The sequence below is a fragment of the Cavia porcellus genome, unplaced genomic scaffold, assembly GCF_034190915.1.
Source record: "Cavia porcellus strain 051 isolate PalLab524CR breed Dunkin Hartley unplaced genomic scaffold, mCavPor4.1 scaffold_8, whole genome shotgun sequence".
Taxonomy (NCBI): Eukaryota; Metazoa; Chordata; class Mammalia; order Rodentia; family Caviidae; genus Cavia; species Cavia porcellus.
Window position 1 is genome coordinate 26,895,945 of NW_026947491.1, and position 18,522 is coordinate 26,914,466.

General features: G+C 49.9%; 1 protein-coding gene and 1 long non-coding RNA gene across 6 annotated transcripts in view; both read right to left on the reverse strand.

Moving 5' to 3' along the window:
• Nucleotides 1-682: 682 nt before the first annotated feature.
• Nucleotides 683-8,275, reverse strand: LOC134477271 (uncharacterized). The gene is made up of 2 exons (XR_010049188.1): nt 7,243-8,275; nt 683-6,270 (listed from the first exon to the last, which is right to left on the reverse strand). It is a non-coding gene; the product is annotated as an uncharacterized LOC134477271 (long non-coding RNA).
• A 5,500-nt stretch (nt 8,276-13,775) lies between these two features.
• Dennd5b (DENN domain containing 5B) overlaps nt 13,776-18,522 on the reverse strand; it is a 172,460-nt gene continuing 167,713 nt past the window's right edge. For 4 of the 5 annotated variants that reach the window (XM_063254510.1, XM_063254511.1, XM_063254509.1 and 1 more), the window contains one exon: nt 13,776-18,020. In XM_063254510.1, coding sequence (XP_063110580.1) covers nt 17,837-18,020 — 184 coding nt within the window. In that variant the 3' untranslated portion in view covers nt 13,776-17,836. The remainder of the gene's footprint in view (nt 18,021-18,522) is intronic. The other variant, XR_010049189.1, reaches the window with a different exon arrangement.

Sequence of the window (18,522 nt, forward strand, 5' to 3'; positions counted from 1 at the left end):
GCAGGTAGGACGAAGAGTCTGTGCGGCTGACAGAGCGAAGCCCAGGGAGATGCAGTGGTGTTGAGAGCAGCACAGAGGGGACCAGGTGTCCCAGGTGCAGTCTTCCTGAGATGGCCTCCAGGCCAGGCCATGAAAGCAGTGAGAGCTGAGTGAACTGCACAGACAGGTCAGGTGCAGGGCTGCTGAGGGACTTCGGATCCCCTAGGTGACAGCAGAGGATTTGGAGACAGGTTCCCCAGGGGATCCTGGAGGCCGTGTGCTGGGCGACAGGAGAGGGCCCTTGAGGTTAGCCGAGTGAGCACACTGCAGTGCGGACCATCTGCTCTGGCTGGGGAGTTCCACACTGGGCTGGAGATGCCCCCAACCATGGCAGGCAGATCAGGCCACGTGTGACATGGACACACAGGCTGTGAAACCAGGGACACAGGAGGCCTAGAAAGCGACAAAGCCTCCTCAGAAGGGGCCTGCTGATGCTGGTCTTATAAAATGGGGAGAGATTTATTTGTATTTTGTAGCACTACAAGCTTGAGCCCAGGGCCTTCACACTGAGCTATACCCCGGCCCTTTTTAGTTTTTGAGACAGGAGCTTGCTAAAGTTGCCTAGGCCAAGCTTGAACTCCAGTTTCAGCCTCCCAGAGTGCTGGAAATAGAAACAGATAAAACAGATACCACCACATACAGCTTTTTTTTGTTTTTAAATGATTTTATTTATGTTTTGACAGACAACCCTAACTGTGTCACCCAGGCTGGTTTTGAATCCAGGATCAGCCATTTTCCTTGCCTTCCCTTCTGGAGGATCGGGGAGCACAGGCTGGTGCCACAGCAGCCTGACTGCTGGTACCTCGCTGTGTGTCCAGTGAGACTCACTTTGGACTTCTGATCTTCCGAGCTGTGAGAGAAGGAATGTGCCTTGCTTTCAGCCACTATCTTTATAGATTGGTAATCTTTACAGGAGTAATAGAAAACTAACGCAGGCAGTTAGGAAGAAAACCTGGCCACTGAAGGAAGGATAGGATGTACACAGCCAACAGAACAAGGATGTGGGCTGGCAGTTGCTCTGTCAGATTTAGATAGGGAACCGCCATGAACCAGGACAAGGAGAGGATGGGAAAATAAAGAGGAAAACCGAGTCCTGATGGAGCCCTCTCCTGATGGGAGGAAAGGGCCTGCTCAGCCACTGGAGCAGCTTTATTTATACACTCAGGAAGGAGGAGGAGGTCAGTTTCACCCCCTCTGCTTAGCAGTTTGTTTGCCTGGCTGGCCTGGGCCCCTGCCTTCTCCAAGCTGGAACAGCTGGTTTTCCTGCTGGGGGCTCTCCCTGGTCTCAGGGCTGGCCTGGCTTTAGCTCCACACTGGTGATCCATCTGCAGTCCCCCCTCTAGAGGAGCTGCTTCCTATACAAAAGCCCAGCTTCCAGCAGATCCTGTGCTGGGGCATAACAGGTACTTTTCTAGAGAAACAAAACCGACAGATGATGCTTGTACGTAATTCTAGTAAAAGGTTTTATTTATGTTTACTTAAATATTTGGTATGGAACTAGGCACTGAGCCCAAAGTCTCTTGTATGTAAGGAAATGCTCTGCTACTAAGCTGTATCTCCCGCCCTTGTGATATGAGAAAGGCTGGGCTGTTACTTTCTATCCTCCTGCCTCAGCCTCCAGAGTCCCTGAGATTACAGGCTCCTGTCCTTCCTTGTTCTTGGCCTAGGAAAAGACCCATGTTAAAGCGCTGACTCTGGCAGTTGTAGTGCAGACAAACTGAAACCCCAGGGCCAACCAGGAGGGGGAAGCCCAGGCCTCAGGCAGAGGCTGAGCTCGCCTGGTCGGTGAAGGTGAGGTTACTTCTGTAGGAAACCTGTTTGCACTCTTCCTTTGCGGTGCTGATGGTTTGGTCTTCACCCCTGGCTCCTGGCTCCTGGCTCCTGGCTCCCTAGGTCTAAGTGAGTAGAACAGTGTTGGGGCTCTGATCAGTCTCCGGTCTGCCTACTCTACCACCCCCACCCAAAGCACCTCTCCGAACCACCGTCTTTGCAGGTAGGACCAGGCTTGCTGAGGAATGTGGGCAGACAGGCCTTGCGGGGTCCCTGCCAGCTGTGAGCCTGCTGTGCTGCTGCTTCAGGCAGACCCAAAGCCAGTCTGGGGACCATCCAGCAGGCCTAGGTGCTGGGAGGGGACCGTTCCTGCATGCTCCCCTGGGCTTTTCTTCATCTCTTTGTACCATTCCTCCTAATAAACTGGTAAAGCCAGGCATGGTAGTGCATGCCTGTAACCTCAGCACCCTGGGAGGCTGAGGCAGAAGGACCCCACGCTGGAGCCCAGGCCAGGTAACTGGACTAAGGCTGTGAAAGTAACTGTGAGGGCCCTGGGTTTAATCCTCAGTGCAGGAGGAAAATTAAAATAAACTCTTGAATGTTAGCTCTTGAGTTTGTGAGCTGTTGAACAAATTCATGGGACCTCAACGGTCTAGTGGGAAGCAGGTGAGCCCATCTGGGGACATCAGAGGGCACGGTTCTGCAATGGAGCCCTCACTGCAGCCATGACACCACTTGTGGGGCAGCTGGCCTGCAGCGATCACCCAAGCTCTTGACTCAGCACCAAAGGGAGAAGGGAACAAACCAGGGAGCCACTGGCGCAGGCCACGCAGAGCTCAGGGAAGCCCCATGCATGGCTGCGGAATCGGTGTTGTCTGTCAGCGGGGGAGAAACTAAGTCTGAGCCAGGGCCGGGTTTTCCCTCTTCACCCTCAGGCTCATGGGGACCTGGAGTTGGTGGAAAGGTGACTTGAACCGGAGACTCACACAAACTCCCTCCCACCTTCACTCTGCGACTGCTGGGAAACATGCTGGACACAACCTCAGGGGACAGAGAAACAGCTGTCCCCGGAGGGGAGGGCGCCTTCCTCACTAGCTGCCTTGGCCTACCCAGCCTGCTCGTCCCCGCACTGGGGAAGCACTGGGTGTGTGCCCCTCCTGTCACGTCCTGGCCCACTGTCATCTTGAGACACAGTATCTCAGCCACTTTCCTCCTCAGTGGGACAAAATATCAAGTGCCTTCAATTTAAGGAAGGAGAGGGTCACAGTGGACTGGTGACTTAGGGGTTTTGGCCCTGGGTACTGGCCAGCTGCTTACCTGAAGGCAGTGAGACACCCTGCCAGGTGCTCCCAGTGACACCTACGTCCAACCAGACCCCAGCTAAGGGACAGCAGGTCCATGCTGGTGCCCATAATCCGGTCACCCCCCCCATCCCCAGCTGTGACCAGATGATGATCCTGGGGACACGCAGACACCTAGGCCTTGTCACACTGGCCAGGCTGGGCTCAGACTTTGAGTCCTCCTGCGTGCTGGGTGACAGTATCTCGGGAATATGGGACCCACAGGCAAGCTTGGTCCTGGCTGTTGCAGAGCAAGATTTTACCTAAGAGACAAGGGAGCTGTCACAGACGGAAGGAGGCCAAAGGCTGCGGGGGCACCTGCTGCGCTCAGGTGAAATGAATGCAAGGCACCGTCAGTGTCCACATCTGACCATGATTTATCATCTGGGTTGGTGTTTTCCTGAGTTTTGCATTCCTATTTTTTAAGTTTGGGTTTCTCTCAAAGTGACACACAGTCTGAATTGTAAATTATAAGCCTGGAGTTCTGGCAACCGTCAGAAGGAAAAACCTGAGGCAGGACGGTACAGGCTGTGAATTGGAGCTGGACGCACTTCCCTGGCTCAGTGAGATGGAGAGCCATTGCCAACAGAAACTGAAGAAGCACTTTGTGCAATTAACAGTAAGCGTTAACTATCATTAATGGCTCTGTTTTGACCTTCGGCTTTGGCCTGGCTGAACGGGTTCTGAGAAGTGAAAGGCATGAGCTTTGGGCCTGGGCCGAGACCAGGGCCTTGGAGAATGGATCGAGCTGCAGAACACCTTGTGCTGTGTAAGGTGAATTAAAACCAGGAACCCAGAGGCCATGCGACGGGCTTTACCCAACATGTCAGCAGTGGCTGGCAGTAGCTGCAGACTTCTGTATGAATCGTATGAAGTAAGCAGACCTTTTTCTAGACCCTCGCATTCATCCAGCACATGGTCTCCAAGTACCTTCCCATCTTCCGGCTGCAGCCCGCAGCCTTTGGGAGCTGGGGTCAGGAGGGGTTCTTCTGCAGGGCCCCACACAAAGTGCCAGCCTCCTGTGCTGCCGTTCTGTCCCCAGAACAGGACTGTGAGCACCAGGCTATCCTTGCTGCAAGCAGGGGATGGCACCAACCCTGGTCCCTCCAGATCAACACAGCATAGTGCTCAGAAGCTGTACCACAAACCAGTATTTCCTCTGCTGTGGAACCTGGACAGTCCTGGAGGGAGGCCCCCTTTCCAGGGGGTGGTCACCCAGTATGCAGGAGTGCGTGTCACCCTACAGCCAGCATCTCCCAGGACACTGTGGATGCAGCATTAGCAAAGGGGCCCTTGTATTTAGTCTCTGTGGTATACGGGGGAACAGGGCAGAGCTCAGACACCAACAGCAGCACAGCACCCAGTGACATGCCTCCCCAGGTGACATCCCTGTGGTTATCCACATGGCAAACACCCTTTCTCGAAAATGCAGTTGTGGGGACCCTTATTCCACCTCCACCCCAGTGAATACCCTTGCAGTAATGAGTGGAAACTTCTGAAAAAGAGCAATCACACCATCGTGTCCTGCACATGGGTCACGAATCAGCTGGCTGTCAGTGTCCACGAGGCTTGATGGGGTCTGAGTCCCCGCAACTGTGGTGGTCAGATACCGCTGTGGATTCCCAAAGCTCCTGGCTGTGTGAATGGGAAGCACATCAACCTTAAGGCCATGAAGCTAAACCTTAAGGCTAAGTGTGCAAAGACCCAGGTGGAACTGCTTTTGAAATTTTGGATTTAGGTTCCCCAGAACCTGCTGTTCCAATGGATCTGTAACTGTGCAAATCCCATCACCTGGACTCAGTTTCTCCATCTCTAAATGAGACAACAAAACAAACTTCACAGGACTCTTGTGAGGAGCAAAGGTGCTTATTAAACATACCAAGCTATAATCAGCTTTGACTAAGTGTTACCGTGGGGCAACCACACATTTTACGAGGTTGCACCAATCATACTGCCTAGGTGCCTGCTTAGAGAGGTGGGGACAGAAAGCTGCTCAGAAGTAGCTGAGAAAGATGCAAACACTTCCTAAAGAATCAACGAGGCGAGGTGGTACACACATGTAACACCAGCACTGGGAGGCGGACCAGGCATCAGGGCACACAGAGCCCTGAGGCGATCAGCCTAAGGGAGGAGAGCACTGCATAGCCCCAGCTTTTCACTCTGGCTTTTGGGGTGGCCCCGTCCCTGCAGGCTGCCATGGCCTCCTTCTCCAAACCAGGTCCCACAGCATGTGTTGGGGGCCTCCCACCAGCCCATCAGATTAGCACCCCATCTCAATGAGGACCTCATCCCCAAAACAGCTGCACAAAGCCAAGCCTGCACCTCGCCACAGCGAGGTCCAGGCAGGGCAGTACCCAGGGCTGCAGTGGAGGCTGAAGAAAAGGCACGCAGAGGCAGGGAAGGAACACAGCACATCTGAGGCCCAGCCTGCGACCCTGTGCAGGGGGAGCTGCAGAAGCTGCTCAGGAAGGGGGGGGGCGAGTCAGAGAAGCCACACTCATGGAAAAACAAGTCATGTAACCTATCCTGGTGTGTGGAGGACATGACCTTACTCTAGGCCATTGTTCTCTCAAGTACTAACCAGGCCCGACCCTGCTTAGCTTCCGAGATCAGGCGAGATCGGGCGCGTTCAGGGTGTATGGCCGTAGACTAGGCCATTATTCACTGGGCACAGCGGCATACAGTTTGCATACACCGTAAGGGAGGGATAGAAGCTTGCTCCTCCCTTTCCTCCTGTTGCTTTTGCTGTCTTCTGCTGCCTTGAAGGGCTGCCCCTGTGCCAGGCACGCCTCCTGCCTTGGAGCCAGCTGACTGCAAACTGAAACCTTCACAAACTGTGAGCTAAACAAACCTTTCCTTCTATACCTTTAGGTGCCAGGTATTTTGTCCCAGCAGCGAGCGGAAAGTAAGCAAGACAAGCCACTTTTCATGTCACTGTGAATTATCAAACCACAACGAGGGCTTTTGGCAAATGTTTTCTGTAAAGGGTCAGTTAGTAAATATTTTCATTTTGTAGAGTTTTAAAAAAATTTGGTTTTTTTTGCAGCAACATTTTCTGGAAGGCTGAGGCAGGAGGATGCCAAGGTCAAGCTCAGTATGGGGTGCCTTAGTGAGACCCTGCCTGAAAATAAAAAAGAGATTGGGGATGTAGGTCAGTGACAAGGTTCTAGTTCAAAATTCAGGATGAGAATTAAAGTTTCATTTTTATTTTTGGTACCAGAAATTGAGCTCACAGCCTCATGCTTGTAGATTGGTGCTTTGTCACTAAGCTAAATCCATAGCCCTCTGTTATTTTTAATTGTAACTAACCACAAAAGCTTAGGGTTACTCTGTGAATATTTAATACAGTGTGTAATGAGCAAATGAGGGGAGTTGGTTAACATTTCTATCTCCTTAGATATTTTAAAAAATTTCAATTAGTTACTCTGTTTCTCTGTTACACAGGCTGGCCCTGAACTCCTGGGCTCAAGCAATCTCACCTCATCCAGCAGAGTAGCTGGGACTTTTGGGGTCAGGCATCGCCCAACCTAGCATTTGTTCTTCTTGAGACAGAGGCTCACCATGTAGTCTAGGCTGGCCTAGAACTCGTGATCCTCTGCCTCAGCCTCACAAATGCTACATTTATTGGCATATACCATCATGCCAGGTTTAGGCAATGTTTGATTACCTCATAAAAGTTAAATATACTCATATGGGCATGGTGGCTCACAACTGTAATCCCAGCACTCAAAAGGCTGAGGCAGGAGTTGCGACATGAATTTAAGGCCAAGAGACAGACAGATTCGTAAATTCTAGTGAGACCCTGTCTCAAAACAAAATAAGGCTGGGGATGTAGCTCTGTGGAAATTCTTGATTCCATTCCCGTACTGCCAAACAAACAAAATGAAAAGAAAACTACTGTAGCTTTAAATCCATCTACTTGGAGATGGCTTAAAAACCACATCGCCCTTGGGACCTGAGATGGAGCCCAGCTCAGCTACCAGCACCGGCCTGGCAAAGGCAAAATCATGAGTTGGATTCCAGGTACCAAAACCAGAACATCAACACCTGGGGCTTCCGCCGCTGGCCCAGGTCGACTTCTGTTTTACCAGACCTGCACCCATTCCCAGGAGGGAGTCCGCGCTGCAGCCGCCGGGGGGGGGGGGGGGGGCGGGGCGCCGTGCAGCCTGTTGCAAGCGGCACAGTCCAATCTCTGGGACCCAGTCAGCTTCACTCCGTGTTCTTTAAGCGTAACACCGTCGACCGCCAGAAACAGTAGTAATTATTCTAAAGGGCGCACAACCCTGCAGAGCCCGGGGAGAGCAAGTCCAGATGTCGTCAGAACGAGTCCTGACTGCGATCACCGCGACATAGTCGCCTTGGCCTGTGCGTGTTTTGGGGAGGGGCTGGGGATGGAACCCTGAGTGTCACCGCTTGGCCCCAGCACCTGGACTCATTTTCCCCTGCACCCCAGTGGCAGGGTCGGGGCTCGGCCTCGGCTGGATTCTGCCCCGCAGCCCCCCGTCTCGGCGCCGGCCGGAGCACGCCTACTGCCTTGTACTTGTGGCCCGGCCTCCTCCGGACGAGCCCCGCACCGGTTGGGACGGACTGCGGGGCCCGAACCTCGGTCTTCCCGCGCGGCGAGCCCGCGCGCTCCGCAGACGCCACCCCACGAACCGGGACCGGCCGACGACGCTCCTGCCTCGCACCCTGCATTTCCAGGAAGCGGCGAGGGCCGGGAAAGGTCTCCGCGGCCAGGGGCTTGCTGGGCCGCGCGGGCTGCTCGGCCGCTCCCGGGCTCTGGCGAGCCTCCTGTCTCAGCCTCCCCGCGCCGCGCGCCTTGTGAATCGGCGGGGTCGTCCAAGCCCACGCGGGGCTCCCGGTCGACGGCTGCAGAGGCGCGGCCCAAACGTCCTCAGCGTCCGCACCCGGGCTCCGGCTGATCCCACCTTGGGAGGCTGAGGCAGGAGGGGTCCCGCAGGGGAACTTACTGACGCATCCAGACCGTGCGAAAACAAGAGGACCAGGGCTCGCTCAGCGCGCGGCCGGGTCACGGCCCAGAGCGCCGAGAGAAAAAGCTCGAACCGGCCGCCCCGCCCATCGCTCCCACGCGCAGCACGGCGCCGGGGGCGCGCCCAGCACGGGGCGTGTCCTGCGCTGCGCGCGCATGCGCAACAGCCGTGCTTGGCGTGCGCCTGCTCCCAGCCTGCACCCTCTGGGCGGTGTGCCCAACCCCTAGCGAGCATGACAACCGGCAGGCGCTGGGCTTCTGGGTGATGAGGGTTGGGCCTGGTGATCCACAAGGAAAAGATCTCACTGCAGGCAGGCGGGGTGGCACACACCTGTGAGCTCAACGCTCTGGAGGCTGAGGCAAGAGGATCGCAAGTTCAGGCCAGTCTGGGTTACATCATGCATTCTAGGGCCGATTGGACTGCATGGCAAGACTTTGTCTCAAAACATCAAACCAAACCAAACCAAAAAAACATGTTGCCCCTCCCCCCAGCACCCTCTCTCCTAAGAGAGCAAGGATTCATTTAGAAATTGGTTTCTTTTTATCTGTTGCTCTGTCTAGAATATAAACTTCAATACAGCAGGGATATTTACAAACTAAATAAATATCACCGGTTCACTTTGGTGGTTTTAGGTGAAAGAATGTGGTTCTTTCGTTGTTTCACTTTTCTGAGGTGAATTTGACCCAGGATTCTTGTTTCATTTTGTTGTTAGACCAGGGTGGGGTGTCACTGTATGTTACCCAGGCTGGTCTCAAAGTCCTGAACTCAAGGGATCCTCCTGCCTAAGCCTCTTAACTATAAGCACATGTGGCTGAATGGGTGAATGGATTCCTGCTTGGAGTAACCGGGAGAGACCATTCTCAGAGTTGAAGCCATACAGTAGTATCTTAACATTCAAGAAATATCTGGGCTGGTGATTTAGCTCAGCAGTGTAAGTGCCTGCCTGGCAAACGTGAGGTCGTGAGTTCGATCCCCCGTACCACTTAAAAAAAAAAACAAACCTGAGGATATGAGGCAACACCCAGGAATCTGTGCTTAGGCAGCACTTGAGGTGTGAGTGACCCAGAGAGCGCCTCAAAGGAACTGTCAGACACTCAAATCAGAAGCACCCAGGTTCCAATCCTGGGACTCCTTCCTACACCCAAGAGCCCCATGCAGTGATGCATATTTGTAATTCCAGCACACTGAGAGGCTGAGGCAGGCAAATCACAAGTTTGAGCCAGCCTGGGCAAGTTAGCAACATAGCAATCCTGTCTCGAAGTAAAAAATCACCAAGATCTGGGGCTGTAGCTTGCAGTGAAAGCCTTGAGTTCTATTCACTGGAGAGTACTGCAAAAATAAGTAAATCAGAAAGAGACCATGATGATACTATAGCAAGTACTGGAGTACGCACCTGGTGTAGGAGTTTGCACCTTGGTGGAGGATTGAAGGGGCGGAGGAACATGGGAGGTGAGCACAGGCAGCACAGTGAAGACCTGAAACTGGGGATTTAGCTCAGCAGCAAGAACACCTCCCTGGATCCCAGTGCCAAAAATAAATACACATAGACCAGGACCTGGGAGGGGCCGAGTAGAGCAGGAATTGCAGGTGGAGTCTGCCCCTCTTAGTGCAACCTTGCCTCATTTTCTCCACATTGTCTGTGTCACTACAACTTCATCCAGGTAGTGGTAAGTCTTTCACATTTTTCATCTCCCTTAAAATTATTTTGGCTCTTCTAGATCCTCTACATTTCAATATAATTTTAGAATCGGTTTGTTAAGTTCTACAAAGACTCCTAGGCTGGTTGGATGTTGGATGCTGTTAAAATGTCCTAACATCAGTGTCCATCCCTTTTTTTGTGGTGCTGGGGATGAGGCCTGGGGACTGACACCTGCCAGGCCTGAGCCAACCCCAGCACAGTTTTCCTTTCCCCCTAATCTATGAATGAAAGCTAGAACTTCTCAGTAATTTAAAACCTAGAGATAATTATAATTAAATAATTTTTAACTTTTAGAATTTTATTAGTACCTGTTTCCATACATGATTGCTTTGTGTAACCAAGACAGTAAGAAATATATTTTGTTGTTTAAAAAAATGACTGCTTTTTAAAAAATCCACAATAGAGCAGTACTCTTCCATAACAAAGTGTCTTACCTTCCTCTTGTTGCTGAAACAAAACACCTGATGCCCAAAATGAAGGAAGGAACGGTTTACTTAGCTCACAGTTTGTGGAGGTTTCAGTCCATAATCAGCTGGTTGCAAGGCAGGGTGGCATGGCAGAAGGCAGAACTTCATGGCAGCAGCCAACAAAAACAGCCAGAGAGGAGAGACCAAGGTGGCAGAGCAGTAAGCAGCAGAGAAAACAGCATCTCTGAGCTGCTGTCCTGCTGCTGGAATATAGCATCATGAGAAAGACAAGCAGGAGGGAAGTTGGTCCAGTGGACCCAGGAAGAATCTGAAGTGCGAACTGAAGCCCACAGAGAGAGCGAAGAGAGAAACTCCAACTAACAAGAGATAGCCGGTGGTGCCTTCTCCCTGAGATGGGACTAATTGCATGAGGGGCAGTTCAAATCTGCAGATCCAGAGTGATGGTGATGGATGGGGACCCCAAGAGCCTCTTCAGAATCATGGCAATGGAGGGGAGCAGCAGATGTGAAGGCCTGCAGTGGCTGGTGGTGAGTGCTGAGGGTTCTCCTACAGGAGAGAGTGTTTGGCCTGGGAGCCATCTTGGAGACAGACCAGCTGAGCTCAGAACCCAGAACTATTGCTGGCTCCGTCTAGCAGATCCTAGCTGGGCCTAGACCCACAGAAACTGCTTGGGCAGCGGTGAGCCCAGTGAGTCTGGTCTCTGGCAGGCCTGCTAAGATTACCCACTACCCCACCAAAAAGCTACTGCTGGCTTGCTGGGAGAGATCAGCAAGATCTGTCTCTACAGATTGTTTACTACTGAACCCAGAGAGAACTCTGAAAGTGGACATTTTCTTCCTTTTTTCCCCCTTTTCTTTACACTTTTTCTCTTTCTCTTTCATTGTTTTTGTTTTGTTTTGTTTTTATTGGTACTGGGGATCGAACTCATGACCACACACTTGCACGGCAGGCGCTTACGCCGATGAGCTAAATCCCCAGCCCCTCTCCTCCATTGTTCAAGCTTGTTTATGTGTGAGTGTGAACCTGGCTCTTAGCCTCCTTGTGGTGTGGTTCTGTTGTGTTGTTCCTTTTATCTCTTCCATCTCTCTTTTTCCTTCAGTCTTCTGCATCGGTTTCCCCAAGTTGGTATGATCACCTTGTCCTCCGACCTTCTAACCTCTTCCTCTTTTTCCACTCCTGTATTTTTCTCCATAATCCATTTTAAATTCTAACCCTGAGGACAAAATGGATTTGTATACTACAAAATAATTTTCTGGTCACAGATTTTGTTATATCACCACAAATCTAGTTTATATGGTTAAAAGTGGCAAATTAGGGGCTGGGGATTTAGCTCAGCGGCATAAGCGCCTGCCTTGCAAGCAGGCAGTCGTGAGTTCAATCCCTGGTACCGATAAAAAGGAAAAAGACAAAAAAAAAAAAAAAAAGTGGCAAATTAAGGGTTAGCTCAGTTTGTGATTTGACCGGATGTGTTAGATGCTATTGGTACCACTATAGCCAAACTGACATAATTATTCCTAACAGCTGTTGGTCCTAGTATTCCATGACTGAGATGGACTAAGGGTCACAGAAAATACGGTACTTCAGTGCCAAAGAACCAGGAACTAGGCAAAACAAACAACAACTTCTCATCTTCAACAAACCCAGAGGTAAGGTATTCCAAAACCAAAAACCAGCTACATTTGGAAGATACTTCAGAGAAGTAGCCATTATCTAGGGATCTTAATACTAGCAATAAATTGCCTCACCATAGGCAATTTATAAACATCACCCTAGGAATTAAACTAAAAAAAGAAAAAGTGAAAAGCTACTTAAACAAAATGCAACCCCACCTATCCAGTTCACCAAAAGCAAATCCAGGGGCCAGTGAGTTGGGACAATCGGCCCCTCCACCTGGCCTCTTTTATGGGCAACAACAAAGCAATTGAATGAGGCTCTGGAAAAATGAAATCAGAAATAATCTCTCAAATAAAGACCATGCTTAGTGACTTGACAGCAGATACAGACAAAAACAGATGAGCTTAAGAAAATTATGGAAGCTCAGCATAGGAAAGAAATGGAGCCCATAAAGCAGATTCAAGCAGATATCCAGAATAAAATTTCCATGGGAAGTATTCAAAGCAGGTTAGGTCAATGTGAGGATAGGATCTCAGATTCTACAGGCTTATAGTGAGCGACCAGGAAAAAAGATTTCTCAAAAACAGCAAAAGGAAAAAAAAAAAAAAAAAACAAAAGACAATGAGAAATCAATTCAGCAGCTGCTAGATGATACAAAGAAGAATCATTTAAGACTGACTGTACTCAATGAAAAACCAGGAGATGCCACAAATGACATTAAAGCAGCAAGAGCCATCTTGTGTCTTCTAGTTCATTAAGAGGGGAGCTCTTGAAGCAGGTTTGAGACTTTTTTAAAAACAGCTTTCAGGGCTAACACCCTTCTGCTTTAGATGTGGCCTATGAATTGACATGCTTTACTTTCATTCAGCTCCACTGATTGGAACTGAGATTGAACCTAGGGCCTTTCCACTGGGCTACATCTCCAGCCCTTTTAAAATGTTTTTGACAGGGCCTCACTGGGCTTGGCCTGCACTATCTGTCTCTTACCCCTACTTCCAGTGCTGGGGTTAGAGTGTGCTCAATAATGCCTGGCTCTGAACTGACTTCTTGTTGTCTGTTGAGCAAGGATAAAGCTAGACCTTGTGGACAGCACTGCCTACCGTCAGCAGCTCTGGAGAGCACTCCCAGTGCTAGTGTACCCCTCTCCCCTCTGCACTCCTGCCAGCTTTCCTCCTACTGGATGGGCCCGGAGGAAGGCTCCAGTGGGCCGGTCCATCGTCCCATAGCTTCTCTGGTGTCTCCCCAGTGGTCTGCCTGCATCACCGCCTAGTGCTGCCTCCTGAGCACTCTTGTCCAGCACCCTGTCTCCCCTCAGCCCCTTGTGCGCCTCAGGCTGGGCTCCTGCAGGGTGTCTGGCCTCAGCCCCAAGCTGCTCCTGTGTGCACCGCTCTCATGGCCTTCAGAGTTCCTGTCACTACTTGGCAGCAAATCCTCTGTCACTGCAACTTTTTATTACTGTCGGTGATAGTTACTCTTACGAGTCAGCTTGACTGGGCCAGCAGGTAGCTGGTCAAACACAACCCTGGATCTGACAGTGCTTGGGGGATGCAATTGACCCTGAAGTTGGGGATTTACTGTGGGGTGGGGCAGGCATCCTCTTAGATACGTGTGAGCCTTGGTCAGTAGGCCAAGGCCTCAATATAGTTCTAGGAACTGCCTTTTGTGTGTGGTGTCAAGGAAGGGTCAGTTGTTTTCCCATTGGGATAACCAGTTGCCAACTTTTTTTTTTGGTACCAGGAATCAAACTCAGGACTTTGCACTTGCAGGCAGGCACTATGCCACTGGAGCTACATCCCTGGCCCTTTTAAACAACTAAATAATGAGTCTGATCTCTGCTTTTAAAATCTCACTCCCTGTGAGCAGTAAAATTCTCCAATAAAAAAACAGAACAAAGTATCAATCCCACAATTTTATTTGTAAAGAACAAAGCATGAAAAGTCATATTTAAATGTACTCCAAAACCTGAAAAACCTACATCGGTTTGTCTGATATGTTAAAGTGCTTAATATCACAATACTCTTGAAATTTTGTATTACGTTCACATGAGGAAAAAAGAATCCAGTTCTGATACAACTCTGTTAACAATACAAAGGAAAAATATAATTTAAATGCAGAAATGCTAATTAAAAAAAGACACAAGATACATTTATACATGGTTCAAGTGTTAACACAGGACTTTCTCTGCTTCACACCCTCTACTGGCTGGTAACAGACTCCTTATTGTACTCCTCTACTGTCAAAGCGATGTGATGTGCAGGATAAAGACAGGCTCCAACACACAAGTACATTCGGTTAACTGGACTGAGCATGATTCCCTCCCACACAACCTGAGGAGATACTGGATTGCTCCAGACTGGAAAAGCTTGACTTGATGACTTGTTTTCATGCTGGCATTAGATCTTGAAGTTACGGTTTTTGCATGCCAAGTGTGTGCTCCACACCTGAGCTACAGCCCAGCCCTCCTTGGATTCCTTCCATCGCAACGCGACAGCACCTCTTCAAAGAGCCTGGAATTGTTTGATTCAACAGATTTATAAGGGACCCAGTCATTCTCTATCCTTTCTGTCTCCTACATACACTGAATGGTCACGTGCATACTCATGGAAGAGACGGGTAGACCACGTAGAAACAGGGCTCACTTCACAGACAAAGAGCTCAAGGCCCTTCTCTATCGGTGAAGTGTATTAATACTGAGACATCAGTACCACAGATCTGATTGTCCTTTCAACACTGAAAAGGGTAGACTAGTTTCTGTAAACCTCACAGGAAATACTCAGTTTTCTAAATGAAAAACTCTATTGAAAAGTCTTAATTCTTAGCAGAAGAAGATATTTCATTATGAAGAGCTATATTCTCAATGCTGTCAAATAAATACATCCCTGATCTGGGGTCCTTGCCTTATGTTTCAAAATATCTTGGGGTGTCAAAATATACTACACATAAGCTGATATGCATAGTCTTAGCCTCTTTTTCACTTAGTTACATACAACAGTGCTTTATTGCCAAAAAAGGAAATATGAACAATTCAGTATTTCCCTTACATCATTCACATAGTGACAGATTCATTAAAACAATTTTGTAAAAGCTGTGTTAAAATAAACACCACAGGGCTACAAAAGGTATAAAAATGTGTGAAATATTTAAAATGACATGTAGAGGGAAATCCAAGCCTTTGCACATTTTTATTTCCTGTATCAAACTCTTATTACCAGTGAGATGCTGGCTGGGAGGCTGACTTTTGACCCTGGGAGCCCCTTGGAGCCAGTTCCTCCAGTGCCACCCTCCACCTGCCCCTGCCCCTAGTCGTCCTTAAGGTGCTGATGCTGCCCACTCCTTCCAAGGCCAGACACAGGAACGCTATCAATCACTCAGAAAGGATGGTAGTGCAGGCTTTAGAATATGAAAAACACAGAGAATAAACTCTTGAGGAGTTAAGTTTTTGGCCATGGATTTAGTACAGTAAAATACCTTGGTCCACGAACACTGCTGTTTGCAAACAATTTGGTTTGCAAACAAAAGCATTTGGCAAAACTTTGCTTCCATTTACAAACTCCACACTGGGTGGCAAACACAACCACAGCCATCTTCCCCCACATAAAAACAAAGGCAGCTGTCTTCCCCCAAACTGCAGGACAAAGCAAGTTCACAGACCGAAGCACCACTGGATTTACTTTTGCAGTGGTGGAGAAGAAACCCAGGGTGTGTTAACAGGTGCTTGTCACTGAGCTCCACCCCAGCCCAGCAACTCCATTCTGAGGCTGTTTATGTAAAAACCCTAATTATTATTATTATTATTGTTTTTGGTACTGGGAATCAAACTTACAACCTCACATTTGCCAGGCAAGTACTTATGCCACTAAGCTAAATCCCCAGCCCTAATTATGATCCTAGGCATTAACTGTTAGGTTATGAGGTGGGAGTGCAGGCAGAGTTTTGGCTATCTTCTTTGAAGTGTGATTCTAAAGCAACAATGAGTGGGAAAATTAACACCACAGAGAGGATACCTTTAAGTGGGCATGGTCCATCAAAAAGTCAGCTTGTGCAGATATAAGACTTTTTTCAAGGGTTCTGCTACTTGCTTGCTCAAAATATTCTGGAATTGGCTTAGAGATAGTTAAAGCCAAAGGAGAATTAAATTATGACTGCACTCGATGACTCCAACTCCAGTTGCAGCATTCTTCCTATGCATCTGACTTGGATCCTAAGCACTTTATGCTCTTGCCAGTATTAAATCTGTTTTGAAAGGCTAAGATTTACCACCACTGGAAGTATTCAAAAGAATGAGCTGTCACCCACGGGCCCCACATGCAACTCTGCTCCCAGTTTTCACAGCAGACATGACTTCTAATGCATTATCAGTCCTTACAAGTGCACAGTGGGGGGACGTTATTTCCCACCTGTACAGGAAGATGAATAAAAGGACTGCAGAAGGCCCTGCAGGGAGTGTGGTGCACTGCAGGTTGGCGGGAGGCGGAGTGGCCCATGGTTTCCTTTTGGCTGTCCCATGGGAAGACAAGGCAGAAGACCAGAAGCACGGCCTGCAGGAAAGCCTGCGGGAGTGACCCCGCATTGGTACCTACAGTTTCTTTCTGAATTCTGGGACCAGGTCTCCCTGGGCTGCTCAGTCTGCCTTGAACTCTTGCCCCTCCAGCCTCGATCAGTAACTGTAGCCAAAGCCAGGGCAGTGGGCTTCGCTCGCCACCATATTCTTCTATTCCTGGCGTGGCTGGACTACCACACAGTCACTGTTTCCTCCAGGTGCCTGCCCAGACTCAGCGCCACGGGGCCAAGCAGATGAGGAGGGGCCACTGCTTCATTACACCACACTGCTGGTGGAAACTCAGGACCTCCAATCCCCCAGGGCCCCACTGGCTTCTCAGCCACAGCAGAGTAAACAATGCACTTTGCTGAGGTGATTTCATTTATGCTCTGCCAGTGCCCATAAGTTCAAAGACGTGCCCGAAGACAAAGTTAAGGTAACTAATAACACTCAGCTTCTTTATAAACTATCAAACTGCCCAGGCATGAAAAGCAGGTCGGCAGGTCAATACTCTGAGAGACTGAAGCAGAAAGATGGCAAGTTCGAGCCCAGTTTGGGCAACTTGGGACGCTCTCTCAAAAAACAAAATCAAGACCTAATCAAACCACCAGACTGCAGAGTCATGCACAACTGCTGATCTTATGTGGTGGCTGCCTCCTGGTTTGCTTCCATGCAGGCAGGCTGTTCCACAGTGGCCTTGAACTTCCCTGGCCAGTTGTTTCACATTATTGCCCCTTCCCACAGAGGGACACAAAGCTTACCCTGAGACACCCAGAAAGGATTCATTCTTCCCTTCTCCTTTTGTGATTTGCATTATCACAGCCAACAAAATTTTCACAAAAACAGTGCAGGTCACCAAGAGGGTGGCCTCCTCCGCCTCCCTCCATTGTCCTTCCCTTGCAAGGGTGGGTGAGCCACCTGCACTGGAGATGCCCTGCAAGAGGCAGCCGGGCTGCTTTCCTCCAGTGCTGACAGTACACCCAGCCTCCCGGGACTCCGTCCTGCACTCTCCAGCACGCCCAGCTCCAGGCCTGAGGCTAAAGTACTTCCTGTCTTTACCTCGAGTGGCTGAGAAAATGCTGCAAAAGCTGGAAGAGTGACATGAAGGGAGGAGTGGAAAGGCATGGAGCAATGACCTGGAAGTTATGGGGCTGGGCCACTCTGTGACACCCCTGCTGCGCCCCTGGCTTCTTCCTAACTGGCTCCAAACTATACAGTTAAACTCACAGGGAGATGCCATCTAAGGAAAATATCTCATTAGGGTCATAGGACTTCTTACAGAAGATAGCGTATTTACACACATCTACCACATGAAAATACTCTATTTTATACTAAATTCCAGGTTTAAAGCAACTATGGTCTGCAGCTGAGCCAGCTGCAGGGGAAGCCCTGCCACCCAGCCTTCCTCTCCTCCTTCACACGTCCACGCCTTTGATGAGTGAGCCCTCCAGCACAATGCTGAAGTCCTGGATGGTCTGCAGGATCCGAATGAGTGAGTTGACAGCCATGTGGTCGCGCAGCAGCGCACTCTCCTCATACATGCGGGTGATGGCAGGACACTCAGCCAGCAGCGGGATCCACTGTGGGAGCAGGCGGTCCCTGCGGAGTCAAGCAGAGCCAGCCTGAACCCCATGTGGACATTGTTTTTTTTTTGTCTTTTTCCTTTTTATCGGTACCAGGGATCGAACTCATGACTGCCTGCTTGCAAGGCAGGCGCTTATGCCGCTGAGCTAAATCCCCAGCCCCTCCATGTGGACATTGTTGCTGAGGGGTGGCAGAGGCACTGGGAAAGACAGCCCCGGGAGCACCAGACTAAGGGGGGACCCCACCTGATGCTGAAAATGTATCCAGAATCTGGGACCCTAAAATTCTCCACAACAGTAGAGAATGCAGAGTGCTTGCTTAATATGCCTGAGACCCTGAGTTCCATCCCCAACATAATGCCGAAAAAAAGAAGAAAATCCTAATTTTATCACATTTAAAAAGAAGTAGAAGTCAGGTATGGTGGTGTATGCCTATAATCTCAATAGTCTGGGGGGGTAGAGGGCTGGGGATTTAGCTCAGCGGCATAAGCACCTGCCTTGCAAGCAGGCGGTCGTGA